At 45.7% G+C, this 20822-nt stretch overlaps 1 protein-coding gene across 9 annotated transcripts in view; it reads left to right on the top strand.

Moving 5' to 3' along the window:
* Positions 1-20822, top strand: part of DOCK7 (dedicator of cytokinesis 7) — a 279528-nt gene that overhangs the window by 229241 nt on the left and 29465 nt on the right. For 5 of the 9 annotated variants that reach the window (XM_030206644.1, XM_030206640.1, XM_030206638.1 and 2 more), the window contains 6 exons: positions 554-712; positions 3009-3109; positions 4538-4730; positions 6221-6364; positions 13578-13709; positions 15685-15699. In XM_030206644.1, coding sequence (XP_030062504.1) covers positions 554-712; positions 3009-3109; positions 4538-4730; positions 6221-6364; positions 13578-13709; positions 15685-15699 — 744 coding nt within the window. Of the gene's footprint in view, positions 1-553; positions 713-3008; positions 3110-4537; positions 4731-6220; positions 6365-13577; positions 13710-15684; positions 15700-17133; positions 17219-20822 lie in introns of those variants that run through there. The other 4 variants (XM_030206645.1, XM_030206639.1, XM_030206637.1 and 1 more) reach the window with 2 other exon arrangements.

Raw genomic sequence — 20822 nt, 5'->3', positions numbered from 1 at the left:
TCCTGCACACTCCTTTCAGCGAAACTGAGCATGCTCAGTTTCATCTAAAGGAGCATGCAGGACATCAGGAGGAAGAGAGAGTAGGGCAGGGAACGCGGCGGTGCCCAAGACCGGTGCTGGACAAGGCTTCAGCTGGCGGGGGTTGGGGACCCCCGCCAGCTAAGGTGTTTGCTGCTGTGGGGTGTGGCAGGACGGTGGGAGGGGCGGTGGGGTGGCAGACTAAAATGTGCCCCCACACCTCAGGCTGTGGCCCACTTCCACCGCAAGGTCTGGCTACGCCCCTGCTTACTACTACAATTTACGTGACTAGAGTAACAAGGTACCTCACCTTTTAAGTAGAGTAATTTCATTGAAACTGTGGTATTACTGTTACTCTGATCTAATTTGTATAGTCTCTGGTTAAATGCCACTGAATATTTTCTGGCTCAGTCAGTGTGATTTAACTGGTTGGGAGCTTCTCCTGCTCTTTCAATCCAAGCTGAATGTCAACCCCTTCTGTATTTTACTCAATTTTGATGTAATGCATAGTGACTCTAAAAATCTTACACTGCAGAATTTTGCCAGAGTGAAAATGCAGGTGACCATGTCTCTGTCATCCTTGGTGGGGACGTCTCAGAACTTCAATGAAGATTTTCTTAGGCGTTCTCTCAAGACTATTCTGACCTATGCTGAGGAGGATCTGGAGTTAAGGGAGACCACATTTCCTGACCAGGTGAGGATGGTTCTGCACAGGAAACAGAATTTCAGAGTCAAGGGGATCAATGTTTTTGTTTATTTATATCCCGCCTTATACCCAAGGTAGGTAACAACGCAACATACATATAGCAAAAAGACAACCATACAAATCACAAATCAGTACAGGTACAAGAGGAAGAAAACACCTGAAAGCATCATCGATCAGCATGAAAGTCCAGCAGATAACATTTCAGCATTTGCTTAAATGAGGCAGTGTTCTGTTGAATTTTCAAAGAACAAGGTAATGTATTCCACACCTGAGGTCCAGCCACAGAAAAGGCACCAGTTCTTGTAAGTTGTAATCGCACACGCCTTGAATCTGGTATAACAAGCAACCCAGCATTAGCAGAAACGCCCTCGATGGTACATAATGCTGAAGAGCTGCATTCAAATAGCAGGGGGAGTCATGATATTGAATTCGCTGTGCCACAGGCAACCGGCGCAGTTGTTGCAACATGGGCGATATATGATCAAACCATGCAAGGCCAGCCACCAACTGAGCCGCTGAGCTCTGGACCATCTGCAACACCTGCAAGCTGACAGGCCTAGATACACACTATTGCAGCAGGGGCGTAGCCCACCCAGTCTGGGGTCAGGCCCACCCAGCAGCGGTGCCCCTAAAGTAGCTTCCACTGGTTGCAGGCTCGTAGCGATTCCCACACGCTGCCTGCTGTTCAACCACCTTGCAGCTGCTAAGCGCTAACCTGGAAGCCTATCCTCTGCTGCAACTTTGGTTTCTGCCCAGTCAAGATGCAGCAGAGGAGGGGCTTCTGGGTTAGTGCTTAGCAGCTGCAAGGAGGTCGTTGAGCGGCAGGCAGCCTGTAGAAATTGCTGCCGCTACCGGCAACCCATAGAAGCATGACAGTTGTGGATGGGATAGGAAAGAGAAGGGAAGGGGGCGAAAGATGCTGCAGGGGGGTGAGGGAAGATTGGGGAAAGATGCACAGGGGTGAGGGAAGGGAAAGATGCTGCACCAGGGGATGGAAGATGGGGGAAAGATGTTGCATGGGGGGAGGGTAGATGGGGGAAAGATCCTGCATGGGGGGAGGGAAAGATGCTTCACGGGGGGGGGGGGGGGGAAGATGAGGGAAAGATGCTGCATGGGGGAGGGAAGACAAGGAACAGATGCTGCACAGGGGAGGGAAGACAGGAGAAAGATGCATGGGGGGAGGGAACATGGGGGAACGAGGATGCACGGGGAGAGAAGATGGGGGACAGATGCTGTACGGGGGGAGGGAACATGGGGGAACGAGGATGCACGGGGAGAGAAGATGGGGGACAGATGCTGTACGGGGGGAGGGAACATGGGGGAAAGATGCTGCATGGTGGGGGGAGGGGGAGGATGGCCTGTGAGAGAGGAGGGGGGTGTCAAACCAAAAGTTGGCTTAGGGCACCACAGTCCCTTGAGTTGGACTTGTATGGGGGACAGGCCCCCCTCCAAATCTGCAGCACCTGTTAAATGGCTGGCAGAGATGCCAAATCCAAGCCAGTCAAAGAAATTTGCTACCGAGGCACTCCCCTCCTCCTCTTGTTACTGTAGGAAACAGTGAGCCACAGCGTACCTCTAGCCGCTGACTCTGGGACTCCTCGAACATGCTTTGCACAAGAACTGAGTATACTCGGGGAGTCTTGGAGTCGGCGGCTGGAGGCATTGACTTCCTTTTTCCTGCAATAGCAGGAGGAGGAGGGAGGCAGCTTGTCAGTAAATTTCTGTGGCTGATGGGGCCTCAGTATCCTCTCCAGCAAAGGTATTTTAATGCACTCGGAGGGGGAGAGGGAATGCCTTGGTCCTTCAGTCCACTGTGGGCTCCTCCCTCCATAAAATCATACGGCTGGCTTTGCCCCTATGAGATGCCACGGCTAGGTTAATAAGAAGACTGCCTGACGAACAATTTCTGCTATTGACTGGCTTACAGTGAACAGCACCAGCAGTGAGAACACTGACGCTCTACTGAGACTGGAAACAGCACTGCTGAATTTCTCAGGATGTTACACTAGCATCTACTTCGATTCACATATACCCCCAGGCAACTTTATAAATGCCAAATTGAGCACATAAAAAACTGTTCTTTATCCTCAAGACTTTTATAAAATTACCCACTTAATGTTCACTGGAATAATATATATGATATATAATTAAGTAAGAAGGAATTTGGGTTTTACTTTTTTGTCTGTCCTTTTTGGTTTTTTGGTTTTAGTACACCCTTCGGGGCAGGCTTTACTTGTTATAAACTCTTAGAGGCTATGTATATATTTTTAAAATCAATCCACAGGTCCAGGATCTGGTGTTCAATCTTCATATGATCCTCTCCGACACTGTTAAAATGAAGGAACATCAGGAAGACCCAGAAATGCTCATTGATTTGATGTACAGGTAGTATATTGTTTGCTCATTTCCCCCCTTTATTGCACTTTTCAGGCTGCAGATGGAACATTGTTCTTTAGTTTCTTGCCAGTATGCTTATTGCGTTAAGTATTAATCACTTTTGAGCCAATATAAGATTTAAATAATAGGGTGGAGGCCTCTGAACATAAACTGCCCAACACCCACCCGTTATGCTTCTTTTAAGTACAAAGCTGATCAGAGGCTCATTTTCAAAGCACATATATTTACCAAGGAACCTATGTCGTTTTGTAAGTCTATATGCTTTGAAAATGAGCCTCTTTCTCTTAGTGGGGGGGGGGGGGGGGTTGCAGTTCTATAACTGGACACCTCTAAGTAGATGCATGTATGCCGAGTACTGAGCACCAGTTCTGTAATGTTATCTGTGTGTCAAGATGCTCTTATAGAAATCTAGCATGAGTTAGCATTGGCTGCCTAACAGGCCAGTCAGTGGCAGGCATAAATGCTTGCGCATTAGTGCTCCTTGATACGTGCATTGTCTAATTTATGCACATTAGGTGTACATAAATATTGCCATACTGAGAAAGACCAAAGGTCCATCGAGCCTAGCATCCTGTTTCCAACAGTGGCCAATCCAGGTCACAGATATCTGGCAAGATCCCCAAAATGTACAAAACATTTTATAATGCTTATCTCAGAAATAGTGGATTTTCCCCATTTAATAACAATCTATGGACTTTTCCTTTAGGAAGCCGTCCAAACCTTTTTTAAACTCCGCTAAGCTAACCGCCTTTACCACATTCTCTGGCAAGGAATTCCAGAGTTTAATTACACGCCCATGCCCCTATCATGTTTCTGCCCACATGTACACCCCCACTGCAGTTATGAACTATTTTATAGAATAGCGCATGGTGCATATACATATGTAATTGCCAGTTATCTCGGCACCTGCACATGTAACTGTACATATGTGGTTATAGAATTGCCCTTTTGGTGTTTCACAGGCAGATATTAAAAAGATCTGGATGTTTTACTGAAGTGTTAGGTACCTAAATGTGGCAAATGGTAAATTTCCTCTCTTGAGCATGTTAATTTAGAAGCCTAAAAAGTGGATAGGGACAGGGGATCAAAGGTAGGCAGTCATCATTCATTTCCTCTGCTAGGCTCCTAAAATTAGGGACGTGAATTGAAGTCCTAAATTTAGGTCCCTAAGTTGGGCTGAAAATAGGTGCCCAAATTTAGGAACTTGGCTCCTTTTGAATACTTGCCTCTGACAAATCCAGCAAAAGATTGTGGCCTTGTATGTTATAATCATTGTTGTGTTGCTCTTCTGCTAATATTGCTTCCTTGGTTGATAGTTTTGTAGCCCTTCTCGTTTAAAGAAAAACATCCTTTCCAGCTAGGATGCACCACTTTTTTGTAACAAGTGGTTCTTAATGTGCTTTCATTTATGAGCAGAATTGCCAAGGGGTACCAGACATCTCCTGACCTGCGCTTGACCTGGCTGCAGAACATGGCAGGAAAGCACTCGGAGAGGAGCAACCATGCAGAAGCTGCACAGTGCCTGGTCCATTCTGCAGCGCTGGTGGCCGAGTATCTGAGCATGCTGGAGGATCGCAAATACCTCCCTGTGGGTTGTGTGACATTTCAGGTAAGAATGGTACACATTACAGGAGGTGCATCGTCATTTGAGATCCCTTTGCTGTGCAATGCGTTTTCAGCAGAGCAATCTTCAGGATGGTATAAAGTGATCCAGGCTATGAAATGGGAATAATATTTATTTATTTATTACATTTGTATCCCGCACTTTCCCACAAAAACCAGGCTCAATGCGGCTTACATAGTAATAGGTAACACAGAATTTTGTTCTGTAAAGTAGGAAATTAAGTATAACATAGTAATGATGGGTAGTAATAGGATGGATGGGTAGGTAGAGATAGGTGATAGAGTCTGGGTCAATGTCGTTTTCTCTTCAGTATATGTAAGGTAGATGGGTTCATGAGATTAATCTGGGTCTTTTGGGTAGGCTTGCTTGAATAAATGGGGTTTTAGTGCTTTCCTGAATGGTAGGTGGTCATGGATTGCTCGGATAGGTCTAGGGAGAGCGTTCCAGAGTTGGCTGCCCAGGAAGGAGAAATTGGATCCATAATAAGTTTTGTACTTCAGACCTTTACAGTTGGGGTAGTGCAGGTTGAGGTACTTTCGCGAGGATACAGACGTGTTTCTTGCTGGGAATATGGCATGGAAGTGCTTAGACGTGTGAATGGGGATTCTATAAAGTAGCTGCCTGCATTTATGTGTCCCTCACATGCGTAAAGTTTATAGTTTATTAAAATTTGCTATACTACCCAACCTAACTAGCAGATCTAAGCGGTTTAACAGAGTAAAAACAAGTCTCAGAGTTGGAGAAGAACTATAATAAAAGACGGCACTCGTACTCATCTAAACTGCATGAGAGGGAAAATGGGGAGGGGGCGGAGAAAAAGAAGGGGAGAGAGAAAGAGGCACTATAGAAAAAAGGGAAAGGGGGTTAGGGAGAATCAGACGATGGTCATTTATAGAGCAAAGGACTCATAGTGGGGAGTACGGAATAGTAAGAGTTGCCAAGTAGTGAGGGAGTCCAACCCTACGGGCCTTAAAGATAAGTGTGAGTAGTTTAAATACTATTCGCTGCTCAATAGGGAGCCAGTGATGTTTTTGAAGTAATGGGGAAACATAATCATATTTCCAAGCATGACATAGTAATCTTATGGGGCTGTATTTTACAAAGTTTGAATACTATGCGTGTAAGTGTACAGTTATCCACGAAAGTGCCAGCAGGGGGTCTAAATGCTATTCTGTAAGGCTGTGCCTAACCTGAAATAAATAAATAAACCTACATTGTACCAAAATGCAAGGGGGGGGGGGGTGTATACATGAGCAGGCATGGGCAGTTAAAGAATATTGTCAGTTACACCCATCCCCACCAAAAGACAGAACCCACACAAATAAAGACGAAAGCCCAGGCTTGTGATTGTTTACTGTAGACACTATTAGAACAGCTGACTGTGAAGAGCGTAATGTCATAGAGCCTGGACTAAATGGATGTAGTACAGCAGGTAACCTCGCTTAAATATTCAAATATAATTTGCATTTCCACAGAATATTTCCTCTAATGTTTTGGAAGAATCTGCAGTTTCAGATGATGTGGTGTCACCAGATGAAGAAGGCATCTGCTCGGGAAAGTACTTCACAGAGGCAGGACTGGTGGGCTTATTGGAACAAGGAGCAGCATCTTTCTCCATGGTAGCTGCATTTAAACTCTTATTTATGCATTTACTAGTAAAAAAGGCACGTTTCTGACACAAATGAAACGGGCGCTAGCAAGGTTTTCCTCGGAGTGTGTATGTTTGGGAGAGTGTATGTGAGAGTGACTGTGTGAGAGACAGAGTGAAAGTGTGAGTGACTGTGTGAGAGACAAAGTGAAAGTGTGAGTGTGTGTGTGTGAGAGACAGAGTGAAAGTGTGAGTGTGTGCGAGAGAGAGAGTGTATGTGAGACACAGATTCTCTGTGAGAGTGAGTGTGTGAGACCAAGCGAGTGTGTGAGTGACTGTGTGGCACATAGAGAGTGAATGTGATACAGTGTGAGACAGAGTGTGTGAGAGTGTGAGTCAGAAAGACATTGTATATGAGAGAGAGAGTGTGAGCCCTGCCCTCCCAATCCATGCCCATCTGTCCCCTGCCCCCTCCATTCATCCTTTTCCAGCAATTCCCCTCTCTCCCTGAGCCCTGCCCTCCCAATCCATGCCCATCCATGCTCCTCTGTCCCCTGCCCCTCCATTCATCCTTTTCCAGCAATTCCCCTCTCTCCCTTCCATGACCCCCCCTTGCATCCATGCTCCTCTCTCTCCCATGTCCCAGCCTGGCCCGCCCTCTTCTCCACCCCCCCTTCGCATCCTTGCCCCCCCCCTTCGCATCCATGCTGTCGTTACTCCCCTGCCCTCCCGCTCCCATTGTTCAACTTCACTGCCCACCCTCTTCTCTCCCCCCAACATCCCTTTTTATTTTTTTTCTTTTTAAATTTACCTCCGTGGCGGTTCCGGCAGCGCAGCGTCAGGGAAGGAGGCGGCGCTCCCGACGTCTAGCCTTCCCTTCGCTGTGTTCCGCCTTCTTCTGACGTCATCCTTGACGTCAGAAGAAGGCGGAACATAGCGAAGGGAAGGCTAGAGACGTCGGGAGCGCCGCCTCCTTCCCTGACGCTGCGCTGCCGGAACCGCCACCACGGAGGTAAATGTAATATAATAAAACGCACCGTGCGTGGGTGCGATCCGTTTGGTTTTTTTTTTCCGCCCTCGATGTCATGACGTTTGACGCAAGGGCGGGCCAGAGACGGCTGGCTGGCTTCACACCATGAATCCACGAACCCTACAGCCAGGGAGTGTTTGAGTGACTTCAGAACGTTGTCTTCAGAACGTTCACGGTGCGTTTTATTATATTAGAAGATATAAGCAATTCCACAAATATCCCATTGATTAGGAAAAACAGAGCGAACATAATGCAAGAAAATGATATAAACAAATAATCTTACAAGAAGGTAATGTGAGGAAATAAGTAAACTTGTTTTTCCGAGGACAAGCAGGCTGCTTGTTCTCACGACTGGGGTGACGTCCGCGGCAGCCCCCACCAACCGGAAGAAGCTTCGTGGGCGGTCCGCACGCAGGGCACGCCCACCGCGCATGCCCGTGCGCGACCGTTCCCGCCAGTTCCTTTTTTTTCCGCGACTGGAGAGAGTCGTGCCTTCGCCGCTCTCTCTGTTTTCAGCCCCGGAAAAACCGTCGCGTTTACGCGAACGTCTTGATTTTATTTTATTTAGTTGCCGCGCGCTCCTTTTCTTCTTTCGTTCCAAAAAAGGAGCACGCGCTCCCATTTTCCCTCGTTTCTAGCGGGGGCGTCGCGTTGCGGCCTAGTGGCCGCACAGTCGATTTATTTTTCGAGGTGTGATTACTGCCACCATCGACGACTTTAACTTCGCCGACGCGATTTTTCCGTCGATATCCTCGAAGGTCCCGAGTGGATTTAAAAAGTGTGGTCGGTGCGGCCGGCCGATCTCGCAGACCGACACCCACGCTTGGTGCCTCGGGCCGGAGCACAATATCAAGTCGTGTTCCTTGTGTCTCGGTCTCCGGAAACGGACTCAGGTTGCGAGGCAAGTTCTTCGGGACCGTCTTTTTGGAACTTGCGCCGGCCCCTCGACGTCGACCTCGACGGCATCGGTATCGACGGCCGGTTCTTCGGTACCGGTATCGAGGCCCGAGAAATCGGCACCGATGGCATCGACCCCAGGAGCACAGGTCCCGTCGGCCCGCCGGTCCTCCGGTGAAGGTAGGGGTGAGAGGCCGCGTGGGCAATCGGCCCCGGTCACTCCCTCGGCCCATGGTCCTCGGGACCGAACCCTGTCTGACCCGGTTCCTCGGGACCGAGGGGGATCGACCTCCTCCTCCTCTGCTCCACCTGGCGCCGATGACGGGCACCGCAAAAAATCAAAAAAGCACCGTCATCGGTCGCACTCGATGCACCAGGGTTCCGGTGCCGGCGAGGAGTCGACGCCGAAGCGTCCTCGTCGAGAGGAGAGATCCCCTTCGGTTGTGGAGGTACCGACACGTCAGGGTCCCAGCACTTCGGTGCAGCCTCCTGGACCCGAGCAGCTTCCGGCACCGACACCTCTACCGGCCCCACCATCTTTCCCGGCAGCGGGCCTGGACGAGTGCCTCCGAGCCATCCTTCCGGGGATCCTGGAAGGGCTGATGCGCCAGGCTGTGCTGGCGCCGGGGGTGCTTGCGCCCTCGGCGCCGTTGACTGTGGCGCCGGCGAGCTCTAGCCCGGTGCCGAGGCCGTCGACGCCGCCGCTTGCGGCGCCGGTCTCGACCGTCACGCAGGTGGAGTACCCGTCGACGTCGATGGAGGGAGCTTCGTCCCCGCCGGCGCGGGAGTCCACCGCTCGACGACACCGAGGTCTCAGTGCCTCGACGTCGAGCCGGGCCCGGTTAAGGACTCAGCTACATGAGCTTATGTCCGATACCGAGGAAGAGGCCTCGTGGGGGGAAGAGGAGGACCCCAGATATTTCTCCTCAGAGGAGTCTGCGGGCCTCCCCTCTGACCCCACGCCTTCACCGGAGAGGAAGCTCTCACCCCCGGAGAGCCTCTCCTTTGCCTCCTTTGTAAGGGATATGTCTATCTGCATTCTCTTCCCCGTGGTCTCCGTGGATGAGCCGAGGGCTGAGATGCTCGAGGTCCTCGACTATCCATCACCACCTAGAGAGTCCTCCACGGTGCCATTGCACAATGTCCTCAAAGAGACACTGCTTCGGAACTGGATGAGACCGCTATCTAATCCCACCATCCCCAAAAAAGCGGAATCCCAGTACAGAATCCACTCTGACCCAGAGTTAATGCGGCCCCAATTGCCCCATGACTCGGCGGTCGTGGATTCTGCTCTCAAGAGGGCACGGAGTTCGAGGGATACCGCCTCGGCGCCCCTGGGGCGGGAGTCTCGCACTCTGGACTCGTTTGGGAGGAAGGCCTACCAATCCTCCATGCTTGTGACCCGCATCCAGTCATACCAGCTCTATACGAGCATCCAAATGCAGAACAATGTGAAGCAACTGGCGGACCTGGTCGATAAGCTCCCGCCGGAGCAGTCCAGGCCTTATCAGGAGGTGGTCAGGCAGCTGAAGGCGTGCAGAAAGTTCCTGTCCAGGGGTATCTATGACACCTGTGACGTGGCATTTCGTGCTGCGGCCCAAGGTATAAGTGATGCGCAGACTCTCATGGCTGCGTGCCTCTGACCTGGACAACCGCACCCAGCAGAGACTGGCCGACGTCCCTTGCCGGGGGGATAATATTTTCGGTGAGAAGGTCGAGCAGCTGGTGGACCAACTGCATCAGCGGGAAACCGCCCTCGACAAGCTCTCCCACCGGCCACCTTCAGCATCCACCTCAACAGGTGGACGTTTTTCCCGGGCCCGGCAGGCTGTACCCTATTCTTTTGCGAAGCGTAGGTACACCCAGCCGGCCCGAAGGCCTCGTCAGGCACAGGGACAGCCCCAGCGCGCTCGTTCTCGTCAACAGCGTGCGCCTAAGCAGCCCCCTGCGCCTCCACAGCAAAAGCCGGGGACGGGCTTTTGACTGGATCCACGGGAACATAGCCGCCCTCAAAGTGTCCGTGCCGGACGATCTACCGGTCGGAGGGAGGTTGAAATTTTTTCACCAAAGGTGGCCTCTCATAACCTCCAACCAGTGGGTTCTCCAAATAGTGCGGTGCGGATACGCCCTGAATTTGGCCTCCCTGCCACCAAATTGTCCTCCGGGAGCTCAATCCTTCAGCTCCCATCACAAGCAGGTACTTGCAGAGGAACTCTCCGCCCTTCTCAGCGCCAATGCGGTCGAGCCCGTACCACCCGGGCAGGAAGGGCAGGGATTCTATTCCAGGTACTTCCTTGTGGAAAAGAAAACAGGGGGGATGCGTCCCATCCTAGACCTGAGAGGCCTGAACACTAGCAGATTGCATTTCCTTCACTTACGCCCAGGCTGGGCTGGCTCTTGAGGGTCATGTCACGGCTCATAGTGTTAGAGCCATGGCAGCGTCAGTGGCCCACTTGAAGTCAGCCACTATTGAAGAGATTTGCAAGGCTGCGACGTGGTCATCTGTCCACACATTCACATCACATTACTGCCTCCAGCAGGATACCCGACGTGACAGTCGGTTCGGGCAGTCGGTGCTGCAGAATCTGTTTGGGGTGTAAATCCAACTCCACCCTCCAGGACCCGAATTTATTCTGGTCAGGCTGCACTCTCGGTTAGTTGTTCTTCGTAGGTCAATTTTTCTGTTACACCCTCGCCGTTGCGAGGTTCCATTGACCTGGGTTCTTGTTTTGAGTGAGCCTGAGAGCTAGGGATACCCCAGTCGTGAGAACAAGCAGCCTGCTTGTCCTCGGAGAAAGTGAATGATACATACCTGTAGCAGGTGTTCTCCGAGGACAGCAGGCTGATTGTTCTCACCTACCCTCCCTCCTCCCCTTTGGAGTTGCGTTTTCATCTTTTTTTGCTTGTCATTCAACTGGCGGGAACGGTCGCGCACGGGCGGGAAGGCGGCCGCGCATGCGCGGTGGGCGTGCCCTGCGTGCGGACCGCCCGCGAAGCTTTTTCCGGTTGGTGGGGGCTGCCGCGGACGTCACCCCAGTCGTGAGAACAATCAGCCTGCTGTCCTCGGAGAATACCTGCTACAGGTATGTATCATTCACTATACGTTAACCCTTCCTTAGACCAGAAAAATGGGGGGGGGGGGGGTCACTACATTTTAATAGGAGATTATTAAAGGAAAAAGATTACAGAGGAAAAGACCTATCCCGATTCCACCGCAATATTAATTCACAATATAATGGATGATTTTATCCAACTCCAGATAACTTCTTCAGGTCAATGAAAGACTTTTGATGTTCCAATTCAAAGAGCACATACTTCACATCCAATTATCTAATAATATATTTGCAAATTCTATTACAACTGTTATGACATTATTATTATTAGCATTTGTATAGCGCTACCAGACGCATGCAGCGCTGAACACCTGACACAAAGAGACAGTCCCTGCTCAAAAGAGCTTACGATCTATAATCACTTGTTTATTAAATGCAGTATTATTATCTCACGTTTTGTTCAATACATCACTTCTCCTATCATTAAAACTTTTAACACATACCAACATCACTACACATTCTTACAATCACTCATCCCCACAAACAACATAACCAGTACCATTTACTAAACATTCATACATTACTAGTGCAAATTTCAGTCCATATTCCTCATAGTCACAGCAACATGGTATAGTCTAATTACTCCGTTGCAAAGAAATAGTTGTTTATAACGCGTATTTCACGCTGGACTTTCACTTAATTTTCCCATATGTCAATGTTCAATACAACTGTATTTCTTCACCAAAAAGAATGGATACTTGCAAACATTGCAGCCATTTCCATACAGGACCAGAGGACGATGCGACTGTCTCTTCATCACTTTATCTAAGAACTGCTGACTCCATGTTGGTCGCCTCTTTGTTATCACAGCTTCATCCAAACACACGCAGAGACCCTACACGCACATGTTTCGCTATTAAAGCATCATCAGGGGTCAAATACTCAGCTACCGCAAGGATTGAGCACTCAATTAAAACCAAATGCCCGTGGGTGTGCCGAAAAGGATGCCCACACATTTGCATAATGTATGAATATTTAGTAAATGGTACTGGTTATGTTGTTTGTGGGGATGGTTGATTGTAAGAATGTGTAGTGATGTTGGTAAGTGTTAAAAGTTTTAATGATAGGAGAGGTAATGTGTTGAACAAAACTTGAGATAATAATACTGCATTTAATAAAAAAGTGATTATAGATGTCATAACAGTTGTTATAGAATTTGTAAGATTTACATAGTACAACTAATGATTGAGAGTGTACCTAGAGTAGAACATTAGATAATATATTTGCAAGGATATGCTAGAAGAAATGAAGCACCCAATGCTTTTGCATCAGCCCTCATGTCCAGGAAGCGTCTCCTCCTGTCTTGAGTATTATAACCATACTATTTGGCCACAAAAAGGTGGCTGAAAATGCTTGAAAAACAGCCTCATAATTCCATTCAGGTCTTGTTCAAGCACAAAGGAAATGAATAAAGAGCTCTATCAGACAGTTCTGAAATTCAGTCCTCCACTATAGCAGATAAATCTTTCAAATCCACTTGTTCCTGACCAAGATTTTCCATTGGGCCCCCCAATCTTTTTAGTAGGCAAGTAATTAGCTGCATTTTAATATGATCATGTTCTTATAGTTTTTTACAGGGAGAGTAGAATATTCTTTACCAGCAGTCCTTCAAACCGTTGTAATTTATAAGAACTTCATGGTTGCCAGAGGGCCATAGGGTGGCTGTTTTTACAATATCCTTTGTTCACAACTATTACCCACACCTCACATTTTCCTGCCATATGCTCCCTCAACACTCGGGCCAGCCTGACACGCAGCACTCCAGCATTCAGGCACACCCAACTTCCCCTTCTGCCCCACGCACTCAGCCATACTCCACCACGGTCTCATACGCTTCGTCCTCGCGTAAGTTACACCTCTCCCCCTACACTATCCCTGCACTTCCCCCACCCTCACACTCGCAGCAACCCTGCAGCTACTACTACTAGTTATCATTTCTATAGCGCTACTAGACGTACGCAGCACTGTACACTTGAACATGAAGAGACAGTCCCTGCTTGACAGAGTTTACAATCTAATTAGGACAGACACACAGGACAAATAAGAGAGAAGCTATTCATACAGTCACTCTCACACACTTCCACCCCTTCCACCAGTGAAACACACCTTTGTGCAGCGTATAGAATCAGTGTCCTGTCAGTTATTCCAATTTTATTTACTTTCTGAGGTGGGACATTTGAATCTCTAATTCTGCTTTTGTCCAGGCTGGCATGTATGAAGCAGTAAATGAAGTTTACAAAGTGCTTATCCCTATACATGAAGCCAACAGGGATGCAAAGAAACTCTCCACAATTCATGGTAAACTTCAAGAAGCATTCAGCAAGATTGTTCACCAGGTACTGTGTTCCTGATTTGTACCTGCGATGTTTATATTAAGACATCCTAATTCTGGCCCAGACAAGTGATGCCTAGTAAAATGGTTCTTTAGCACGGTTTTGAATGTTATTAAAAGGATGGTATTCCTTGAAGCACATGGACTAAGTTTCCATCAGACATAGTGAATTGTAACAATACAAAAAAAAAAATTCCTCAATTGTTTTGAAGTTAGCAGCTTTTAAGGTCACTGTAGAAATAGCTAGCATGAGTGAACTTATCCAATTACGTTGTTCTGTTTCCATTTTAGATCAAGAATGGAGAATTGAATTTTTGCAAATCTCTCTTGCTTTATTTGTTACGATTTGTACAGTGTGTACTAGATGTACAGAAATGGAGGGTAGAATAACAGGTGGTTGGTGTGTCAAGGCCAAGTAGGTACCTGCTTCTAGCCTATTTTATAAAGACAGGCGCCTATGTATCGTTATAAAATGTTAGGCCCAAAGTGGCAGAAATTACGCCTGAATTGAAGCCATCGATATTTGGGCCTGCTCATATAAGTACATAAGTAATGCCACACTGGGAAAAGACCAAGGGTCCATCGAGCCCAGCATCCTGTCCACGACAGCGGCCAATCCAGGCTAAGGGCACCTGGCGACCTTCCCAAACATACAGGAAAAGGTGTGTTTGTACCTTAATCACAACACAGCCTGTGCTTTTCCCTTACTCCCCTCCTGAACATGCCTACATGTGGATGGCATAAAATGGTGTTTTCTTGGCACCACGTACACTGTTATGGGCATAACACCTAGGGTGCTTTTATAAGAGCCCTTTATTCACAAGAAATCTTTTATGTGAAGATAGGGGGTAATGTTAAAAAGTCATTTTCATGTATAAATTCCTCTTCAATAATTGTCCTACACGTAAAAGTCCACGCACTTGGTGTACTCATGTTATGGGGTGGAATTTGAGTGGAGGATGGACAGAGTCAAGATTTACTTATACCTTTTATGTAAAATACTTGCAATCGTGTGTATTTTACATGTGTACATTTATACCTGCCCTTGAGCTGCTGTAAATATATGCAATATTTAAGCGAGTATTTTGTAAAGATGTATAGGCACCTGTGTGTCTTTATAGAATAGGCAGAAAATAGACGCCTTGTAATCCTCTCAATCCAGGGCACTAATTGCAAAATAACCCTGTAAAGGACAGTTGTTTAATTTAGCTTGTTGCCTGAAGCTCAAGGGTGCTTCTAAATTATTTGCACCATGCACTAAAAGACTTTATAAGTTGCATAGTTGCTAGATGGTATATTACTAAAACGTGTTGCAAGAAACCGATTTGTAATGATTTATAATTTGGACAAATAGCTAAAATTATTAGCTGTTACCTCTACATTAAAATGAATACAGCTGTATTATGTATTTCTTTCAAAGTATTCCTTCAGTGGAGAGTCTATCATAAATCTATGTTAATGAAAAATCAAGATTGTGGAGGGAAGGTTGGGTTTGGAAGCCCCTAGCTTCCTTTTTTTAAAAAATTCCCTTTTAGTACTTCTAACACTATTCCTTATCAGAAAGGCTGTTCAAATAGCTGTATCTGTAGCCCATGACTGCTACATTTTAGCACAGCAGCAAAGTCAGTATCTTCTGTTATTGGACCGGATTAAAAGTGTTTGTGTCACCCAGCCCGTTTCCAAGTTGTCCAGCAGGATGGCTGCTCTCATGTGCCATATTCACAATACAATCAAGACCCTTTTTACACAGACACGGAACACCAATTTCAAAAGCTTATGACGTCTGAATATTTGGTGGAAGACCTTTTGATAATGCAAAGTCGCAAGGGAGGATGTTGGCGTGCATGATGCTGTCATAGTAACTGGAGCACATTGAAGTGCATGGTGCTTTTTACTGGTTGACCTTGTTTGGTCCTTCTGATTTTTTTTTTTCTTTTTAAATTTCTGTGACATCGCATTTTTTACTTTTTATTATACAGAGTACTGGCTGGGAGGTAGGTAATCTTTTAGTTAGTAAAGAACACTAATAGATTGGATTCCTGATGCCATGCTTGGCCCACATGTGCTAGCTGTGGGTGTTCTGTTGCTGTTTGCTGTATACCAAAATTCATTAACCAAAGAAATACCATTTTTTTAAAAAAATTAATCATTGCTGTATTGAAAATATCGTTTTAAGATATTACAGGCGGTGCATGGGTACCAACCCATGTTCCACGAATAAGGTTCTTTGGTGAATGAGTCACTTTTTATCATCACTAGTACTCTGTTTTGTACACCTGGTTTTGTTTTGTTTGTTTGTTTGTTTTTACCTTTTCCATCAGCAATGGCATGGAATCATGCCCTAATACCATTTTTCCATTCCAGCCACAGGGGTCGATTTAAATGACGATGCTCAGATGGTCAAAAAAAGTGGGTCTTTTATCAAAATATAAGAGCTGGCAGCTGATGTGCCATTGAAAAACATCTGCCTTTGGTTACCTGAGAAGGCATTTGAAGCTATGGGTGTAAGAGGTGGTTAAATGAGGACTGTACTTCAGAATGTTACGTATTCATTTTACATACAAATTGATATACCCATGTTTTTCACTGTACTATTTTTTTTAAATCTCTAAAGCATGTGCTCTGAGAAGTGCTCAATATCTCAGGCCCACAAAACGTTGCAAGGAATTAAAACCTGTGCATCTTTCTACAGCTGCTGCTTGTTGCCAGCCTTTAGAATCCAGAATCACGTTTCTTGGCAAGTTTAAAAATGTTTCCCTTTCGGTCGCTATTCAGTGCTGTTTCCATTCTTTTGGGCGGCCTGTTTGCCATCAAAATGCCCGGCTTTAAACATTAGAGCTAGATGTCACCACCAGAATTTATATTAAGCATTAGACTGGGTCAGACCGATGATGTTCACAGCAGATCTCACTGCTATATGTGATATTTTGATAAGACGTATCAAACATGCAGACCTTCTCACCACCACGCTGCAGCCCGCTGATCCTTTAGCTCCCCAGCAATTAGGGTTGCAGAAGCCTGTGAGCATCTGTTGTATCGATCAATTTGATACTAAATCGACCCCTGACCTGTAGCCTGTTCATTGGTTATGATTTTAACACCGTGCATGGAAAATCGCACCCTTTGAGTTTTTCTGCTCCTCTGCTCTCGTGTGCTGTCCATCACTGCCCCCTCCTGAGCTCTTTGCCTTCATAGCTGGCAGTTTTTTTCTGCATGCTTATTTTTTTTTTTTTTATTTAGCCTTTTTTCCTTCTCTTCCCAATTTTAAATGCTTTAATTGATGCTCACATTTGTTGTGTTTTTTTTTCTGCCAATTGCTGCTTATTTGTTTTGGAATTTTCCCTGATTAAAATACTTTCTGTTTTTTCCTCTATTGCCCTGGTTGCTGACCCTCCTCCCCCACTTTTACTATTGTCTGTTGTGGTAAGTTCCTACTTTGTGGATTTCATTATTTTATTCTTGAGGAAATTTCCCCAAATTCCATTTGATCAAAAGAGCTGTGCCAACCAGGGGCGTATCTGCGTGGGGCCACAGGGGCCTGGGCCCCCGCAGATTTTGCCCCGGACCCCCCTACCGCCGTTAACCCTCCCTCCCTCCCTCGCCTACTGCCGTCACCTACTCCGAGGTCCGCTTCCTCCGGCTTTTTAAAATATTGCTTCAGCTGGCGGGGGTCCCCAAACCCCCGCCAGCCCAGCCGCGATCTTTAACTTTTTCATCCTCGTCGTGCAGCGCGCTGTGAAAGCTGCATGCATCTTTAGATCCAGTTGGATGGAGTCTGTCTGACGTTGCAGCACGTTGACGTTACAACGTGCTGCGACGTCAGACTCCATCCAACTGGAACTAAAGATGCATGCAGCTTTCACAGCGCGCTGCACGACGAGGATGAAAAAGATCGTGGCTGGGCTGGCGGGGGGTTGGGGTCCCCCGCCAGCTGAAGCAATATTTTAAAAAGCTGGGGTAGGTGACGGCGGTAGGCGGGGGAGGGAGGGAGTGTTAACGGCGGGGGGGGGGGGGGTTGACGGCAGTGGGGGGGGGGCTATAATGTGCCCCCTCACTCTAGCCCCTGCCCCCCCTACCGCCGAACCTCAGATACGCCCCTGGTGCCAACTAGAGTAATTTTTACCTTTAGGAAAACACTATAAAAAAATGTGGATACTTGATTAAAACTAAAGATCTGCTATGTTAATGCTTGCCTGCCGACTAAGATATTTCTGAGATCATTAACTGTCTTCATAATCATAACTAAGGCATCTTGTTTCTATTGTCTATTTACTATGAGAGCTTTTTAAGTTACATTTTTCATCTGGGTATCAATTACTTTCCCAGCTGGCAAAGCTTAATTTTTTATTTTGTGCAAGAGAAAAACCCATTTAAAACTTTTATCTTGACAATATCTGGAGGTATTTACCATGCAGAGTAATGATCATCAATCCTTCATAACTCATAATGGCTGTTAACTGCTCTGCCTAGTGTTCATCCTTATGCTATTTCCTCCCCAAACCCTATTTATTTATTTATTGTTTTATCTAGAAATAATAGGAAAATGAATGTATTTTAATACCTCCCCCTTCATACTATCCTCACCTTTTTCAGCTATTTCCTGAAAGGGTTTACAGAACTTTTGTTGGTATGGAAGACCAAGCAAAAATGACTATACATTGAATATTGAACAAACTTGTTGTAGATCTGTATTTACCTGTGTTATCTCAGCTGCTTAATCATGCTTATGTCTAAGATTGTTTTGCTTTGAATAACTACCCCAGGCATCATTTTGGATTTCTTTCTCCCTTAAGGTTCAGGGGAAGGTTGAACTTGCATTGCTGGGTGTCAAGAATAGCAGTCTGTCTTAGATTCATAGGGTTTGGAGGCGGGGGGGGGGGGGGGGGGCGTGGCGTGTAGAGGGTATAAAAATGAAATTCAGAAACACAGTTTCACACTCCCTGTGTAAATTATATATTGAAATACGGAGCTTAGAGGGTATAATCAAGAAACAAAACAAATTTATGAGGCAGTGAGCATATTGTTTCATTGTTGTGAAATTCACTCTTATGGTTTACCTGTTGTACTTCACAAGATAAAAGATTAATACACATTTAACTTAAAGGAAAAAAAAAAACCAGAAACGGGCCTCAGAACATCTTGAAAAGCAAGCTTTTATAATGTAGAGATAAATTCTGACCTAATCCAAATCCCAGACTTAGCAAATTTCATACTGTGAAGACACTTAAGACACAGAGATTTTAGAAATGCAGTTAAAAGTGCTGCAGATCTGGGATTTTTTACATTTAAATTGATTCCCAGTAGCAAACAAAACACATACCTCTGGAATCTATAAAGGTCATCCAAACTTGGCCGCAGATCCCTACGCAAATTAATTAATGAGCCGTTAACATGTGTCTAGCATTATTTGCAGCTGCACCCTCAGCTCATTAGGTTATAGTGCTTATTCCCAGTTTAGCCAATCTTGCTGCCTTTTATATTTATTTTGTTTTTAACAGCAAGTAGGTGCCTGAGGTCAGCTAAGAGGGTGGGTTTTCAGAATGCTTTAAAGTATCTGACCATGGGTAGCAGCCCATAGATATTTAGTTGTTAGGATTTATTTACTGTCTTTTTGAAGAAATTCACCCAAGGCAGTACAGCAGGGTACTTTTGGAGGGGTGGGAGGAGGAAGTTATCAAACCGGGCTACCATTAAGATGTGTTATTTTACCTCTAACTCGTGCTAGTTACAAACTGGGGTTAACAGTAAAATAATGTATCTTAACAGTAGTCTGGGTTGATAACTTCCCCCCTTAAAGGGGGTGATTTTGAAAATGGCTGATAAAAGTTTGCGTGTATATATGGTTGTATAATTACAAGTTCTAAAAAAAGCACGTTTTATGCATAGAGTGATGTTTGGGTGGAGCTGAGGCAGGGTTGGGAGGTTTGTGCTTAGGGCCAGATTTTCTAAATGGCGTCTAAAATCTAGACGCCCACAGATATTTAGTTGTTAGGATTTATTTACTGTCTTTTTAAAGAAATTCACCCAAGGCAGTGTACAGCAAGGTACTTTTCTCCCCTCTATTGTCATGGTACAGAGAGGTGCGATTATTGTACTTAATGCCGATTGCATCCAGTTTGAATAACCATTTTATCCTGTGGTGTGCCCAGGACATTTTCAAATGTCCAATTCCTTATATCCAATAAGGATGTGCTGTAGTTTTCTTTCATTTCTTAGCATGCACTAATATTTTTATGTGCCCTAAAACCAATTAGCGGTCATTTATTAATTGTTAGCAGCATGCTATCTGCTGTACAGAGAAATAAAACAGATCCTGCGGCACATACCTCATAGTAATTATTAGTAAATTACCCCATTAATTCACACTATAAAGGAAAAGAAATCCACCCCCCCCCCCCCAAAAAAAAAAAAAAAAAATTTTCTCTGCACATCCCTTGAATTCAGTAGGACTCCACATTTATTCATTTGTTGGCATGGAGTCTTGTGTGTCTTTACATCCTGTACCCTGATACAAAAGAAGAGTTCTGGTATATTTCTGTAACCCAGGCGAAAAAAGGAAAAAGGGTCCACAACTTCCACAGACGAAGCAAGCACAAAACAACAAGGGTGGAGGTAGAAGACATTCCAAATGACCAGAACAAACAAGGAGTAAGACTGTCCAAAGAGTTTATTTGCAAAGTAAAATATAAAAACACATACAGCATAAAACTATAAACAAATAAAGATAAAATAATGATACAAATCTATCATTATTTTATCTTTATTTAATTGTTTATGGTTTTATGCTGCATGTGTTTTTTACTTTTATGTTTATTTTTATATTTAAAATTTTGTTTTTCATGTTTTTAGATCCCTGAGGAAGGCTTTGTGCCGAAACACAGCCCGTGTAGGGTCTTTTGGATCAGCTTTATTTGGCGAATAAACTCTTTGGATGCTCTTACTCCTTGTTTGTTCTGGTCATTTGGAATTTTTTCCACCTCCACCCTTGTTTTGTGCATATTTCTGTAATCTCAAATGCATTTTCTCATCTTATGCTCCCTCCTCTGTGTAACAGATCAGTGACTGTGCTACAGTGCAATATTAATCAAATAAGTATATCTCCATACTTTGCTATAAA

The sequence above is a fragment of the Microcaecilia unicolor genome, chromosome 6 (genome assembly GCF_901765095.1).
Source record: "Microcaecilia unicolor chromosome 6, aMicUni1.1, whole genome shotgun sequence".
NCBI classification, from domain to species: domain Eukaryota; kingdom Metazoa; phylum Chordata; class Amphibia; order Gymnophiona; family Siphonopidae; genus Microcaecilia; species Microcaecilia unicolor.
Note: the sequence above shows the minus strand (reverse complement) of the source record. Positions and strands in the feature narration are given on the sequence as shown.